Raw genomic sequence first — 14,370 nt, 5'->3', positions numbered from 1 at the left:
ACCGTATGTAGCCTCGCGACCCTGAAGGTTGACCCTCCCCCGCTCTTTGCAAATCTCACCGCCGACTGTAAGCCAGTCGCCACCAGGAGCAGGCGGTGCAGTATCCAGGACAGGACTTTTATCAGGTCCGAGGTCCAGCGACTCTTGCAGGAAGGGATCATCGAGGCCAGCAATAGCCCCTGGAGAGCTCAGTGGTGGTCGTCAGGTCCGGGGAAAAGAACCGGATGGTTGTAGATTACAGCCAAACCATAAACCGATACATGCATCTCGATGCGAACCCCCTCACCCGGATAGCGGACATGGTTAATCAGATCACACATTACTGAGTCTTCTCCATGGTGGATCTGAAGTCTGCATACCACCAGCTCCCAATCCGCCCGGAGGACCGCCACTACATGGCCTTTGAGGCAGGTGGCTGCCTCTTCCACTTCCTCCGGGTCCCCTTCGGCGTCACAAACGGGGTCTCAGTCTTCCAAAGAACGATGGACCGAATGATGGACCAGCACGGGCTGCGGGCCACATTTCCGTACTTGGACAATGTCACCATCTGCGGCCACGACCACCAGGACCGTGACGTCAACCTCCAGAAATTTCTCCAAACCGCCCAAGCCCTCAACTTCACTTATAACAAGGAGAAATGCGTTTTCCGCACAACCAGACTGAGGCCCGTCAGGCCTTCAGCCGCATCAAGGCAGATACTGCCAAAGCCGCTATGTGCACGATCGATAAGTCCGTCCCCTTCCAGGTGGAGAGCGATGCGTCAGAGGTCACTCTCGCCGCTACCCTCAATCAGGCGGGCAGGCCAGCAGCATTTTTCTCCCGTACCATCAACACCTCCGAAATGCGACACTCGTTGGTCGAAAAAGAAGCCCAAGCCATCGTGGAAGCATTGGAGGCACTACCTTGCTGGTAGGTTATTAATTAATGCTGCATAACCAACAGACATGTCTAAACTTAGATCTTTTCCAGGTATAGACATGATCCAAAACAGAGATTGATAGGTTCTTGATTAATAAGGGAATCAGGGGTGATGGGGAATAGGCGTGAGAATGGAGATGAGAAAAATATCAGCCATGATTGAATGGCGGAGCAGACTCGATGGGCCGAGTGGCCTATTTCTGCTCCTGTGTCTTCTGGTCTTATGCATGCAAGAGAGGTAAGTGCTGAAATTCCGACATTGATGATGGACAGTTTGATCAGTGTACAGGTAGCTAAAACCATTTCACAATTGCTGCAATGAGTAATCATGTAAGCAGGGTGCTACATCAAGTGGATGGGGATTGGTTAGCTCAGTTGGCTGGAGGCTGGTTCGCAATGCAGAGCAACACCAAAAGCATGGGTTCAATTCCCTTACTGGCTGAAGTTATCCATGAAGGCTCAACCCTGCCCCATTACCAGTCAGCTCTCTAGTACCTATGGTGCTTCAAGAGAGAGTGGTTAGCTCTGCTGCCTCACAGCACCAGGGAACCGGGCTCAATTCTGGCCTTGGGTGACTGTGTGGAGTTTGCACACAGACTCTCCCCTTGTCTGTGTGGATTTTCTCCGGGTGCTCCGGTATCGTCCCACAGTCCAAAGATGTGCAGGTTAACTGGATTGGCCTTGTTAAATTGCCCCTTAAGTAAAGTCGCCATAGTCCCAGATGACCATAGGCTGCTTTCCCCTTTGAGGGGGCGAGCTGACTCGTGGTGATTGAACCTGAGGACCACCTCACCTCTGGTGAGGGGCAGGCCTTCATGGATAACCTCAGCCGGTACGTGACTTGAACCCGTGCCGCACTCTGCACCACAATCAGCCCTTGAGTTAAACCAGCCTAATTATATGCAGGTGAGTGGGGCTAGGTAGGGCGCTCTCTCAGAAGGTGGGTGCAGACTCGACTGAATGGCTTCCTTCTGCACTGTAGGGGTTCTATGATTCTAACTTCATGGACACACAGTCAGTATTCTATAGCAAGAGATGTGTTTATTCAAAGAAGTCACATTTGACTCGAAACATTAATTCTGTTTCCACGGATGCTGCCAGATGCTGAGTGTTTCCAGCACTTTCTGTTTTTATTATAGATTTCCAGCATCAACAGCATTTTGATTTCATTGTAACCTCTGATGACCAATGACATTTTCTGGGAGAGTCATAATCAATCCTTAAGCCAAAGAGTGGCCCAACTTCAGCTGCAATCTGATTCCCCAGAGCACATTTTAGGGGGCTTTTCAAACCAATTTTGAACGCGATGACATGGGACGTCTCAGCGCGACCTTTAACCCCAAGATGGCGGCGCCCAGTCTCAGGCGGGTTCTCAAATTCCCAACGTTGAAACTCGGGATGAAATCCCTGAGCGGCGAAGCGAGTCCGGCACCAAAGGTATTTGTCCCAACCCAAGTCCCTTGGTGTGAAACAGCAGCGGCTGCCGCCGAGCAGAACCCCCCGCCCCGGGGCCCTGTCTCCCGGGAAACGCGCGGCCAGGGCCGACCGACAGCCGGTGCTGCTGGTTCATTATTTCGATATAAATGTCGCGTATAGTTGGATTGTTTCGCCGGTATACAAGTATCTTCTTTCTCTGGTCCCCCAGCTACAATTTATAAAGCGATTAAATACATCTGGTCTATTATCCATCATCTATCCAGTGGCAGTTTGATGGGTGCAGGGAAGAAGCTCCTTTCATGACCTCCTGTATCAATGAGGTGTGATTTGGTTTCGTGTGTACTTCAATTTCAATATTTAATTTAATGAGTGCATTGATATTATTAGGTGTAACTGACACCTGCACTGCTATTAAACTGGTGGCCTGTTGGGTCTCTAAATAAAAGTCAGTTGAGTATTTTTTCTAATCGCATTCATTATGGTAAGGAATGCTTCAAGAAGGTGCAACCGCAACAGTACCTCACAAGGAAACGAGCTATCATTAACTCGGTGATTCTGCTATTTTAGTCAATAACCAATTTTTGAGAAAATATTATAGCCAGTGTGACGGCGGCTCTCCAAATGAGCATCATGACTTGGTACCAATCTCTGCCTTTTCCCTGTATCCTTGCACATTGTTTATATTCAGGAAATCATCTAATGCTCCCTTCAATCCCTCAATTGAACACACTTTCTGGCAGTGGATTCCAGACCAAAAACATTCGTTGTGTGAAAAAGATTTTTCTCACAACACATTTACTACTTTTGCAAATCACTTTAAACCTTTGCCCTCTTGTGTTGATCCTTTTACGAGCAGGAACAGTTTCCTCCTATCTGCTCTGTCCAGCCCCATCATGATGATGAACATCTCTATCAAGTCTCCTCTTAGCCTTCTTCTCGACAGGGAGAAACCTCAATCTCTCCAATCTATCCTCATTACTGAAGGTTCTCATCCCTGGAACCATTCTCGTAAACCTCCTCTGCACCCTCTCCAGTACATTCATATGCTTACTATAGGGTGGCACCCAGAACTGTACACCGTATTCAAGCTGAGGTGTAACCAGTATATTGTATAAATTCAACATAACCTCCTTGCCCTTGTACTCTCACCTAGGTTCAATTCCGACCTTGGGTGACTGTGGAATTTGCACATTCTCCCTGTGTCTGCATGGGTTTCCTCCCACATTCCAAAGATGTGCAGGTGCTAAATTGCCCTTTAGTGTCAAAAGATGTATAGGATAGGTTAAGGGGTTATTGGGATAGGGTGGGGCGCGGGCTTGAATGCAGTGATGTTTCAAAGGGTCGGTGTGGACTGTGGCTGAATGGCTTCCTTCTGCACTGAAATAATTCTATGATTCTATGCCCCTATTAATAAAGCTTAAAAAACTATGTTTGATTAACTACTCTCTCCACCTGTCCTTCCACCGTAAATGATCCATACTTTACACCCAGGTCCCTCTGCTCCTGCACCCTTTTAAGAAATTTACTCCGTATTTTATGTTGTCCCTTCCGTGTTCTTCCTACCACAATGCATCACCTCACACTTTGCTGCATTGAACTTCATCTGCCACCTTTCTTGCCCACTCCATCAACTTGTCTATGTCCTTTTGAAGTTGCACTGTCCTATTTGCAGTTTACAATACTTCCAAGTTTTGTTTCAACCACAATCTTTGAAATTGTCCCCTGCACACCAAGATTCAAATAAAAAAGCAAGGGTCCAAAAACCAACCCCTGGGAAAACCGCTACAAACCTTCCTCCAGCCTGAAAAATATCCATTGACCATTATGCTTTGCTTCCTATTGTTCAGCGAAGTTTGTACTGCGTCTTTTATTCCATGAGCTATAACCTTTCTCTCAAATCTGTTGTGTGGTACTGTGTCGAATGCCTTCTGAAAGTCCGTGACACCACATCAACAGCATTATCCTCCTTAACCATTTGTGTTACCTGCTCAGAAAAACTCTAGCAAGTGAATTAAACACAATTTCCTTTTAAGAAATCCATGCTAGCTATTCCTAGTCAACCCATATTTGTCCATGTGATTACTAGATCTATCCCAAATAATTGTTTCTAGAAGCTTTCCTATCACTGATAATCTGACTTTCCTATAACTGCTGGGACTATCCTTACAACCTTTTTTGAACAAGGACCTAACATTTGCAGTTCTCAAGTTCTCTGACACCTCCCCTGAATCTAGAGACGACTGGAACGAAGAACAAAGAAATGTGCAGCGCAGAATCAAGCCCTTCGGCCAAATGCTGCCCTTCTAACCTAAAACCTTTTGCAGTTCCGGGGTGCGTATCCCTCTTTTCCCATCCTATTCATGTATTTGTCAAGACCCTTTAAATGTCACTATCATATCTGCTTCCATCACCTTCTCTGGCAGCGAGTTCCAGGCACCCACTGTCCTCTGTTTTAAAAAAATAAATAAATAAAATTTCCTCGCACATCTCCTCTAAACTTTACCCCGTGCACCATAAACCTTTGACCTAGTAATTTACTCTTCCTCCCTGGAAAAAAGTTTCTGACTATCCAATCTGTCCATGCCCTCATAATTTGGTAGACTTCTATCAGGTCGCCCCTCAACCTCCGTCGTCCCAGTGAGAACAAACCCAAGTTTATCCAACCCTTCCTCATGGCTAACGCCTTCCGTACCAGGCAATATCCTGGTAAACCTCTTCTGTACTCTCTCCAAAGCCTCCACATACTTCTGGTAGTGTTGCGACCAGAATTAAACACGAGATTCCTAGTGTGGCCTAACTAAGGTTCTATACAGCTGCAGCATAATTTGCCAATTTTTATACTCCGTTCCCTGGCTGATGAAGGCAAGCATACTGTGTGCCTTCTTGACTACCTTCTCTATCTGTGTTGCCACTTTCAGTCACCTCTGGACCTGTACACCCAGATCCCTCTGCCTGTCAATATTCTTGAGGGTTCTGCCATTTATATTTCCCTCCTGTGTTGGACTTTCTAAAATCCATTTCCTCACATTTCTCCAGATTAAACTCCATTTGCCATATCTCTGCCCAAATCTCGAATCGATCTATCCTGCTGTATCCTCTGGCAGTCCTCGTCGCTATCCACAATTCCACCAACCTTTGTGTCGTCCAAACTTTAACTAATGAGACCAGTTACATTTTCCTCCAACTCATTTATATATACTACAAGCAACAAAGGTCCCACCACTGATCCTTGCGGAATACCACTAGTCACCGCCTTCCATTCAGAAAAGCTCTCTTCCACTGCTACCCTCTCTTCTATGACCTAGCCAGTTTTGTATCCATCTTGCCAGCTCACCTCTGATCCCATAGGACATCACCTTCTATACCAGTCTGCCATGAGGAGCCTTGTCAAAGGCCTTACTGAAGCCCACGTAGACAACATCCACTGACCTACCTAAATCAATCACCTTCGTCACTTCCTTGGAAAATTTGATCAAATTATGGTCAGCCCCCCGCAATTTCTATTCTCACTTCCTTGGATGCGTTTCATCCCGTCCTGGTGCCTTGTCAACTTTCAGTACCAGAAGTCTATTAAGCACTTCCTCATTTAAATTTTGAACCCTTCGAGGGACAGTTTCCTCGCCTGTCACCATGTGCTGGGTTGCATCTATCTCCTTGGTAAAGTTGGATATAAAGTATTAATTTAATATCTCAGCCATGCCCTCAGCCTCCTCATGTAAATTGCCTTTTAGATTCCAAATCGTCCCTACTTCTCCTTTTAACACCATTTTATTATTTATATGGCATGGTTTTCCCCTTCAAGTTGGCTGCCAGTTTTTTCTCGTAACCTCTGTTTGTTTCTCTAATGTGCCTCCTCACCTCTTCTATGGGCCACTGTATTTTTCTTGGTTCTCAACTGTATTTTCTACTTGACACCTGTCATAAACTCACTTTTTCTTTTTTATCTTAATTTCCATCTCCTTTTTCATCCAGGGAGCTCTGGATTTGTTTGCCCTACCTGTTCTTTTTAAAGGAATATGCCATGACTGTGTCTGGACCAGTTCTGTTTTGAAGATAGCCCATTGTTCAGCCACAGTATTTCCCGTGAACCTTGCCCCATTGAAGTCAGCTGTCCCCAGTTAATAACTTTTTTACTTTGGACTGCCTATTTTCCAGAAATGTCCATAGAATCTCTACATTGCAGGAGGCCATTTGGCCCATTGAGTCTGCACCGACCCTCTGAAAGAGTATCCTACCTAGGCCCACTCTCTCACCTTATCCATGTAACCCTACCTAAACTATACATCCCTGGATACTAAGGGGCAATTTAGCACGGCCAATCCACCTAACTTGCACACCTTTGAACTATTCTGTGCAGAGTAATGCGTATATTGTTAAAATGATACAAATTGGCTTGGTGACAGCCCACGTGCCACTGAGTCAGAAAGCTTGCATTCAAGCCCTATTTCTTGTGAGTCTTGTGAGTGGAGTGCATTGTTGGAGGTGCAGTCGTTCAGATTAGATACAAACCATGTATTCTGGTTTAGGTGGACATCAAAACTCCCATGGCACCATTCACAGAAAGCAGTACTGATTCACCATCTCCAACACAAGATTAACTCCACTTAAATCATAGATCTGATCCTGTGCGTATTTTGACTGTTGTGTTTGTCTTCATAACAATGAATGCCCTTGCTTGGGCGAGATCCAGGTTTACATATTTAAGTGCGCCTTTAGGCCCGATATTCCCGAGCTCGGGAACAAATGTCTGTGCCTGGCAGACCTCGCCATGGTGCCATTTAGCATTAGTCCATACAAATGTGGAACAGGCCAAACGGCACCTGGGGAGTATGTCTCTCAAGCCATTAGAGGCCCCCAGGTGATTGGGCTGTGGGCAGGGTGGTACCCTGACATACCTGCCAGCTGGGCACTCTGGCAGTGCTTGCCAGCCACCTCCATGATGCTTGGGTGGCCCTACCAGGGTGCCAGTCTGGCAGTGTCATGGTTCCCAGGTGCCAGGTTGCCCATGCCAGGCATCAGGCCTGGGGGTGCTCTGCCCTTAAGAGGTGGGTTGAGGGGTGGACCGAAGACCCCTTAAGAGATAAGTTGGGGCATTGTGGGGGTCTTGAAGATCGGGTTGGCATTTAAAAATGGTGCTCTGATCTCCTTCCTGCACTGGCATGCAGCTCGTAAGTGCAGGAAATGAGGTAGGTGCGGCCTCGGAGGAGCATTCCTCGCCAAGGTCTACAAAATAGAGTCCACCGAGAAACACCATGCTATACACGCCCAAAACAGGACTCTGTTTGTGTTAAATCACACCTGTCAACTCTGTTTCCCTCTCCACAGGTTATGCCTGACCTGCTGAGTGTTTCCAGCACTTTTTTTTTGTTTTTATTTGGTCCCAACTCCTGTCTTCACTAGACTGTAGTTCAAAAATCTGAAAGATCAGATTGAATAAATACTAGAGCTACAGTGAACAAACTTTCTCATCTGTCTTGTATTAAGAGAAATAAAAAGCTTTATGTTTCCTACCTGTGATTGGAATGAGTTGCTTTCCACAGTAAAAAAATATTCAATTATTTATTGCTTTTAATAATTGACTAGACGTCTCAATGGAACATATCATTGTTCATGTTAATCATTGGGATGAATATGGATAGCATGTTATTTTTAAACATTTCAACATTTTAAAGTATTGGACAATATACATAATGTACGTTCTCATTATATATTTTACATATACTTTGAATATTGGGCTATACTCTGGCTAAACTGTATAATTAGACTAGACCAGATTATACTTTGTGCTCATGGCATTCCTAACCAGATCGTGAATACATCTTATTTCTGGGCCATTTGTTACTTTTGGCTCTGACTCTAATCTCTCTATTTTTCTTTACTGTCATTTTCCTTTTTTTAAAATTCTCTTCCTGCTCTCTTGCTTGCCAAAATAATTCCAAAGTGGTTCTTTCCCTCTCCACCCCTTCCTTTCCCAGGAATATTTACTTAAACTATTTAATGACAGCTAGAGCTTCAGATACACGTGAAAAGCTGTTGGTTCCCTCCAATACCTTAAAACACTGAATAAAACATTAATCGCAAAATTATCATGCTTTTCAACTTTGCTAGACCTTGTAGCAATTTACAGGTACAGTTGAGTTAAGATTGAAAGAATGTGTGTTTACTTGTAACGTGCAACTGTGCTGGTCACTTTAGCTTTCGGAAAACATATGTGGAGCAGATTTGTTTTTCTGGAAAGCATGTTCTAGGGGAACCACTGTCTATAGTGCATCCCACAAACATGGATTCTCTTATAAATCACCAGCTTAAAGCAGTGGGGACTTTCCTTGTGAATTACATCCAGGATCATGAACTTTGATCAGACTTATTTTTATTTGCAGCAGCATTTTTTTTTTAAGATTTCTGTGAACTAAGAAAACATGTGCCAGTGCTACAGAGATTAGTTCCTGCAGTTCGACTGCATTGCTCCACACAGAAAAATGACTACTTATAGGATGAAGCAAAGCTCTTGCTCCCTCCCAATCCTAATCCTAAATAGAGGTGAGAGTAAGTGTACAATATTCAAAGTACTTGTACCTAGCATTTTGATTTCCTTATGTTAAATTATTTTGTCCCTGAAAAGTACTGAACTCTCAATGCTTTAGTACCAGTGATCTCTATAAAGTTACTCCCTCTTCTAGTTCAAAGTGCAATAACCAAGCAGTTACCAATTATTTAAGCCTTGAGAAATAATTGATATTTTATTTTAAAACATATTTTCCTTAAGCAAATGGAGACACCCATTACTTTGGCCAGCGATTGAGCTTGTCTAGTAATAGAGCAGATTTGAAGGTATTAAAATAACCTGGGATTTGATAAACTGTTTGTGGCAATTTGACAGTGAGGATCTGCAGGATAAATCAGATGGGTGGGAACATGGGATAGAAAAATAATTTGTGTACCATTCATTAACTAGGAAGAGGATGGAGAACAATGGCACAGCAGAGGAAATCATTCAAGGTGGTGAAATGGCTATGTTGGGAATGAGAGAAAATGAGAGGGATAAAATATAAGAGATGAGCATAGACAGAGAGGAGGTTCTGAGTGGTCTGGCAGGTGATGAGGCACGGGAGGAAATAGCAGGGGCACTGCAATAATTTTCAATTCCTGTCTGGTCACAGGAGAGGTGCCGAAAGACTGGAAGATCGCCAATGTGGTACCATTATTCAATTGGTACCATTATAAAGAAGGGATAAACCAGGAAACTAGTCAGTCTAACCTCAATGGTGGGGAAACTATTGGAAGCAATTCTGAGAAAAAGCATGTGGTATACTTACCCTTTAATTAGCCGAGGCACAGAGTTTAAGAGCAGGAATAATATGATGGAACTATATAAAACGTTGGTTAGGCTGCAGCTAGTGTATTTTCTGCAGTTCTGGAATCCGCATTTTAGGAGGGATGTGATAGCACTGGAAAGGGTGCAGAGGAGATCTACCAGGATGTTGCCTGGGCTGGAGAGTTTTAGTTATGAAAAGAGATTGGATTGTTTTCCTTGGGGCAGAGGAAACTGAGGGGGGACATGATTGAACTGTACAAAACTATGAGGGGCACAGATAGAGTAGACAGGAACAAACCTTTCCCCTTGGTGGATGGGTCAATGACCAGGGGGCATAGATTCAAGGTAAAGGGCAGAAGGAGATGTGAAGAAAAAGCCTTTTCCCCAGCGGAGACAGGACTTTGGAATTCGCTGCCTGACAGGGTGGTGGAGGCAGAGACCCTCATAACATTTAGAAGTATTTTAGATGTGCATTTGCATCTCTGGGCATACAAGGCTATGGGCCAAATGCTGGAAAAATTGGATTAGAATGGTTAGGTGGTTGTTTATGACTAGCGCAGATGCAATGGGCCAAAGGCCTTTTCTGTGCTGTCTGAATCTATATAACTTTAAAATAAGGCAGATAATATTACCAATAAATGCATCACAGAAGAGAGGCCATGGAGAAGATAGGGATAAATCCTTCCAAAATGGCAGACAAATCAAGCAAGATAAAGAGTGACAATAATGTTTTCCATGGTGTTGACAGTGCAGTTGGATTGGAAACCAGATTGGAGTGATTCGAACAGGGAGTGATTGATTAATTAATCAAGTGTGGAGTTAAGTGGTTAACCTGACGAGAAATGTCAGTGTGGTGTCGATGGGCTGAAGGACCTTCTCCTGTATTGTGTCACTCTTGTGACTAAAGATCATGTCGGAAAATGTAAAGGAGTCTGGGGTAACTGAGGGAAGATGTTCTGATGACCATCCTCAAAACAGTACAGACAGCACCAGTGGATAGCAAAAGTTTAGTTTTTGAGCATCGAGCTAGAAGGAGAAATTGGATGGTCATAACAGACAAAATGGGATTGAGGAAACTTGTTAGTCAACTACATGAAGGATATAGATTTTTTGCAGTCAGAATAGGGAATATGTGGGAAAGGACAGTGGGATGATATGGGGTAGGTGGGGGGAATGGATGGAGGATTTTGAAGCTCTCAAACATTTGTCTCTTGGAGTTCACGAACTGCACGCATTTATTGTCAGTGTTTGGATTGAAGTAGAGGTGAAGGAACAAAGACAAAACACTGCAGATGCTGGAAATCTGAATTAAAAACAGAAATGCTGGGCATACTCCGCAGATCCAGCAGCATCTGGTGGTAAAGAAAGAAAAAGTTAATGTTTGAAGTGTTAACTCTATTTCTCTCTCCTAAGAAGCTGCCAGACCTGATGAGTATTTCCAGAATTTTCTGTTATTCATGAGGAGGAAACGAAGTTTAGGATCATTATTGCCTTCCAGAATGCTCTTGAAATTGTAGGATTTTTTTTCAGGAGATGGAGCAGTGGTAGACTGATAATTGAACTGTGAATAGGTTTGTACCATGGGAATGGATAGGTTGAAATCTGCTAGTGGCCTAGTGCGAAGCATTCAGAAGTAAATTGGTGGAGGTATCAATCATGCTTGTAGGTCAGAACAAATAGATCACAATGTCCTTTTTTTACGTAAGGAATTGGAGAACACTTATTTTTGTTGTTCCAGTGTGGATTGATGAGCTAGGTCATTGTGGAAAGTAAGTCAAGTCAACTTCAAAAACAGAAATTGCTGCAAGATAGATCTCGTGCATGATGGAGGAGTTTGGCAGGGCTTATGGGTAGAGGTGTGTGTGAAAGATAGAGCCGAGTGAGAACAGGGTAACAGCAGAATGAGTTCACCTGCCCATTGGGCAGACGCAGCATGGGTTCATAAAGGGCAGGTCGTGCCTAACTAATTTAGTGGAATTTTTTGAGGACATTACCAGTGCAGTGGATAACGGGGAGCCAATGGATGTGGTATATCTGGATTTCCAGAAAGCTTTTGACAAGGTGCCACACAAAAGGCTGCTGCATATGATAAAGATGCATGGCATTATGGTAAAGTAGTAGCATGGATAGAGGATTGGTTAATTAATAGAAAGCAAACAGTGGGGATTAATGGGTGCTTCTCTGGTTGGCGATCAGTAGCTAGTGGTGTCCCTCAGGGATCCGTGTTGGGCCCACAATTGTTCACAATCTACATAGATGATTTGTAGTTGGGGACCAAGGGCAGTGTGTCCAAGTTTGCAGATGACACTAAGATGAGTGGTAAAGCGAAAAGTGCAGAGGATACTGGAAGTCTGCAGAGGGATTTGGATAGGTTAAATGAATGGGCTAGGGTCTGGCAAATGGAATACAATGTTGACAAATGTGAGGTTATCCATTTTGGTAGGAATAACAGCAAACGGGATTATTATTTAAACAATAAAATATTAAAGCATGCTGCTGTGCAGAGAGACCTGGGTGTGCTAGTGCATGAGTCACAGAAAATTGGTTTACAGGTGCAACAGGTGATTAAGAAGCCAAATGGAATTTTGTCCTTCATTGCTAGAGGGATGGAGTTTAAGACTAGGGAGGTTATGCTGCAATTGTATAAGGTGTTAGTGAGGCCACACCTGGAGTTTTGTGTTCAGTTTTGGTCTCCTTACTTGAGAAAGGACGTACTGGCACTGTAGGGTGTGCAGAGGAGATTCTTGAGGTTAATCCCAGAGCTGAAGGGGTTGGATTACGAGGAGAGGTTGAGTAGACTGGGACTGTACTCGTTGGAATTTAGAAGGATGAGGGGGGATCTTATAGAAACATATAAAATTATGAAGGGAATAGATAGGATAGATGCGGGCAGGTTGTTTCCACTGGTGGGTGAAAGCAGAACTAGGGGGCATAGCCTCAAAATAAGGGGAAGTAGATTTAGGATGAGTTTAGGAGGAACTTCTTCACCCAAAGGGTTGTGAATCTATGGAATTCCTTGCCCAGTGAAGCAGTTGAGGCTCCTTCATTAAATGTTTTTAAGGTAAAGATAGATAGTTTTTTGAAGAATAAAGGGATTAAGGGTTATGGTGTTCGGGCCGGAAAGTGGAGCTGAGTCCACAAAAGATCAGCCATGATCTCATTGAATGGTGGAGCAGGCTCGAGGGGCCAGATGGCCTACTCCTGCTCCTAGTTCTTATGTTCTTCTGATACAAAGACATAATAGAGGTTGAATGACACTAGAAGGGAGGGGACTTTGTCCAGGAAAGGGCACATAAGGTTTGGCAGTGGTTCTTGAGAGGTGAAATGGTCTCACTGATGTGGATGAAATCTGGTTTTCAGGTAATTCTGATTACACTTAATCCAAGTACGTCACTGGTTCCTTGTGCCAAATTGATAAATACCAATAAATACAGACAGTGGTGAAGGGAGAGTCAGTTGGTCACCTGTTAATAGAAGGTTCACCACAGCCCAAGAGATTGAACTGCTGTTGTGTAATATTAGACATGGAATAGGCAGAGGATGTATGATGCACAAGATCAATTCCTTTTCTGTATTTTGGCCATGCCAAAATGTACGATGCAATAACAATTAACATAGTTAATGTGCTGTCCATGTACACACAACTTGCAGAAGTGCTTTATTACCATGGCACAGATTTTACAAAGGCCTAATCCTTGCATTAGCTCATTATTGGACTACTCAAAAATGGCGGAAATTCATAACTTCCAGTCACATCTGTTTTCCCTCCTACATTTTTCACTGCAGGCCCCAAATGTTATGCGCACTTTATTTGTACCCAACCTTTTTTTCTTCAAAGCACATATTTCTGCGCTCCTCTGAAGAAAATTCTAGAGACTTGAATCATGAAGCAATGCAGAATCAAACGATGAACTGCAGCACTATGTAATATTAGAAACATCAAGAGGGCTGTCCCAAGTGTCCTCACATTATAATGGAAAGAAAGTCTTGTAATATGTGTTAAATGAACAATATGGTCTTATTTAGAGGCATACTGTAAGGTTGTAAGCGGTATAATTCACCACTTTATCCTTCACAGATCTCACACAATTCTCTTTGAAAGCAGAAAATGTGCTCTCGACTAAGACTTAAAAAGAAAGTTGCGAATAAATGAGAAACTGATGCAAAAGTATGTTAATTCTATATTGAGAATGGAACTGATGTGGCAGCTTCAATGGTAGATTTTAACACTTCTGCTATTGATTCCTATCATACATCTCCTAATAGATAATTAAAAAGACTCTTTTGGCTGCTCGGGACCTGGGTTTTGGATTAGCTGAACACTGAGTTAATCGATTCAATTCAATTTAATCTATTCTCTGGCACTGAATATCAAGTGAATTTCTGTTCCATCCCATAATGATCCGCTCGGAATTCTCCGGCCGTTGGGATTCTCTTTTCCCGCCAGCAGCTCACCTCTGCCCGCGGGTTTTCCGGCGGCGTGGGGTGGCTTCAATGTAAAATCCCGTTGATGGTGGGGGTAGAGAATCCTGCCAGCAGTGAACGGCGCACCACCAAGAACCATGCGGCTGGGGCTCCCAAAAATCCAGCCCAGTGCCGAATGGTTGGCTCCTATACTTAGAGGTATGTGCTTCCTTTGACACGCTCCCCGAAGCCTATTGATGCCCATGTCTTAGCAGTTTCTAATGTACTGTTTGCTT

At 43.8% G+C, this 14,370-nt stretch overlaps 1 protein-coding gene across 1 annotated transcript in view; it reads left to right on the top strand.

The window, feature by feature from the left end:
- Window positions 1–2,255: 2,255 nt before the first annotated feature.
- The window catches only part of wars2 (tryptophanyl tRNA synthetase 2, mitochondrial), a 78,711-nt gene continuing 66,596 nt past the window's right edge, over window positions 2,256–14,370 (top strand). The window contains 1 exon segment of the mRNA XM_038801968.1: window positions 2,256–2,355. Within this exon segment, the coding sequence (XP_038657896.1) occupies window positions 2,263–2,355 (93 nt within the window). The 5' untranslated portion in view covers window positions 2,256–2,262.

Source organism: Scyliorhinus canicula, chromosome 7, assembly GCF_902713615.1.
Source record: "Scyliorhinus canicula chromosome 7, sScyCan1.1, whole genome shotgun sequence".
In the NCBI taxonomy this organism is placed as follows: Eukaryota; Metazoa; Chordata; class Chondrichthyes; order Carcharhiniformes; family Scyliorhinidae; genus Scyliorhinus; species Scyliorhinus canicula.
This window is presented reverse-complemented; position numbering and strand designations above follow the sequence as displayed.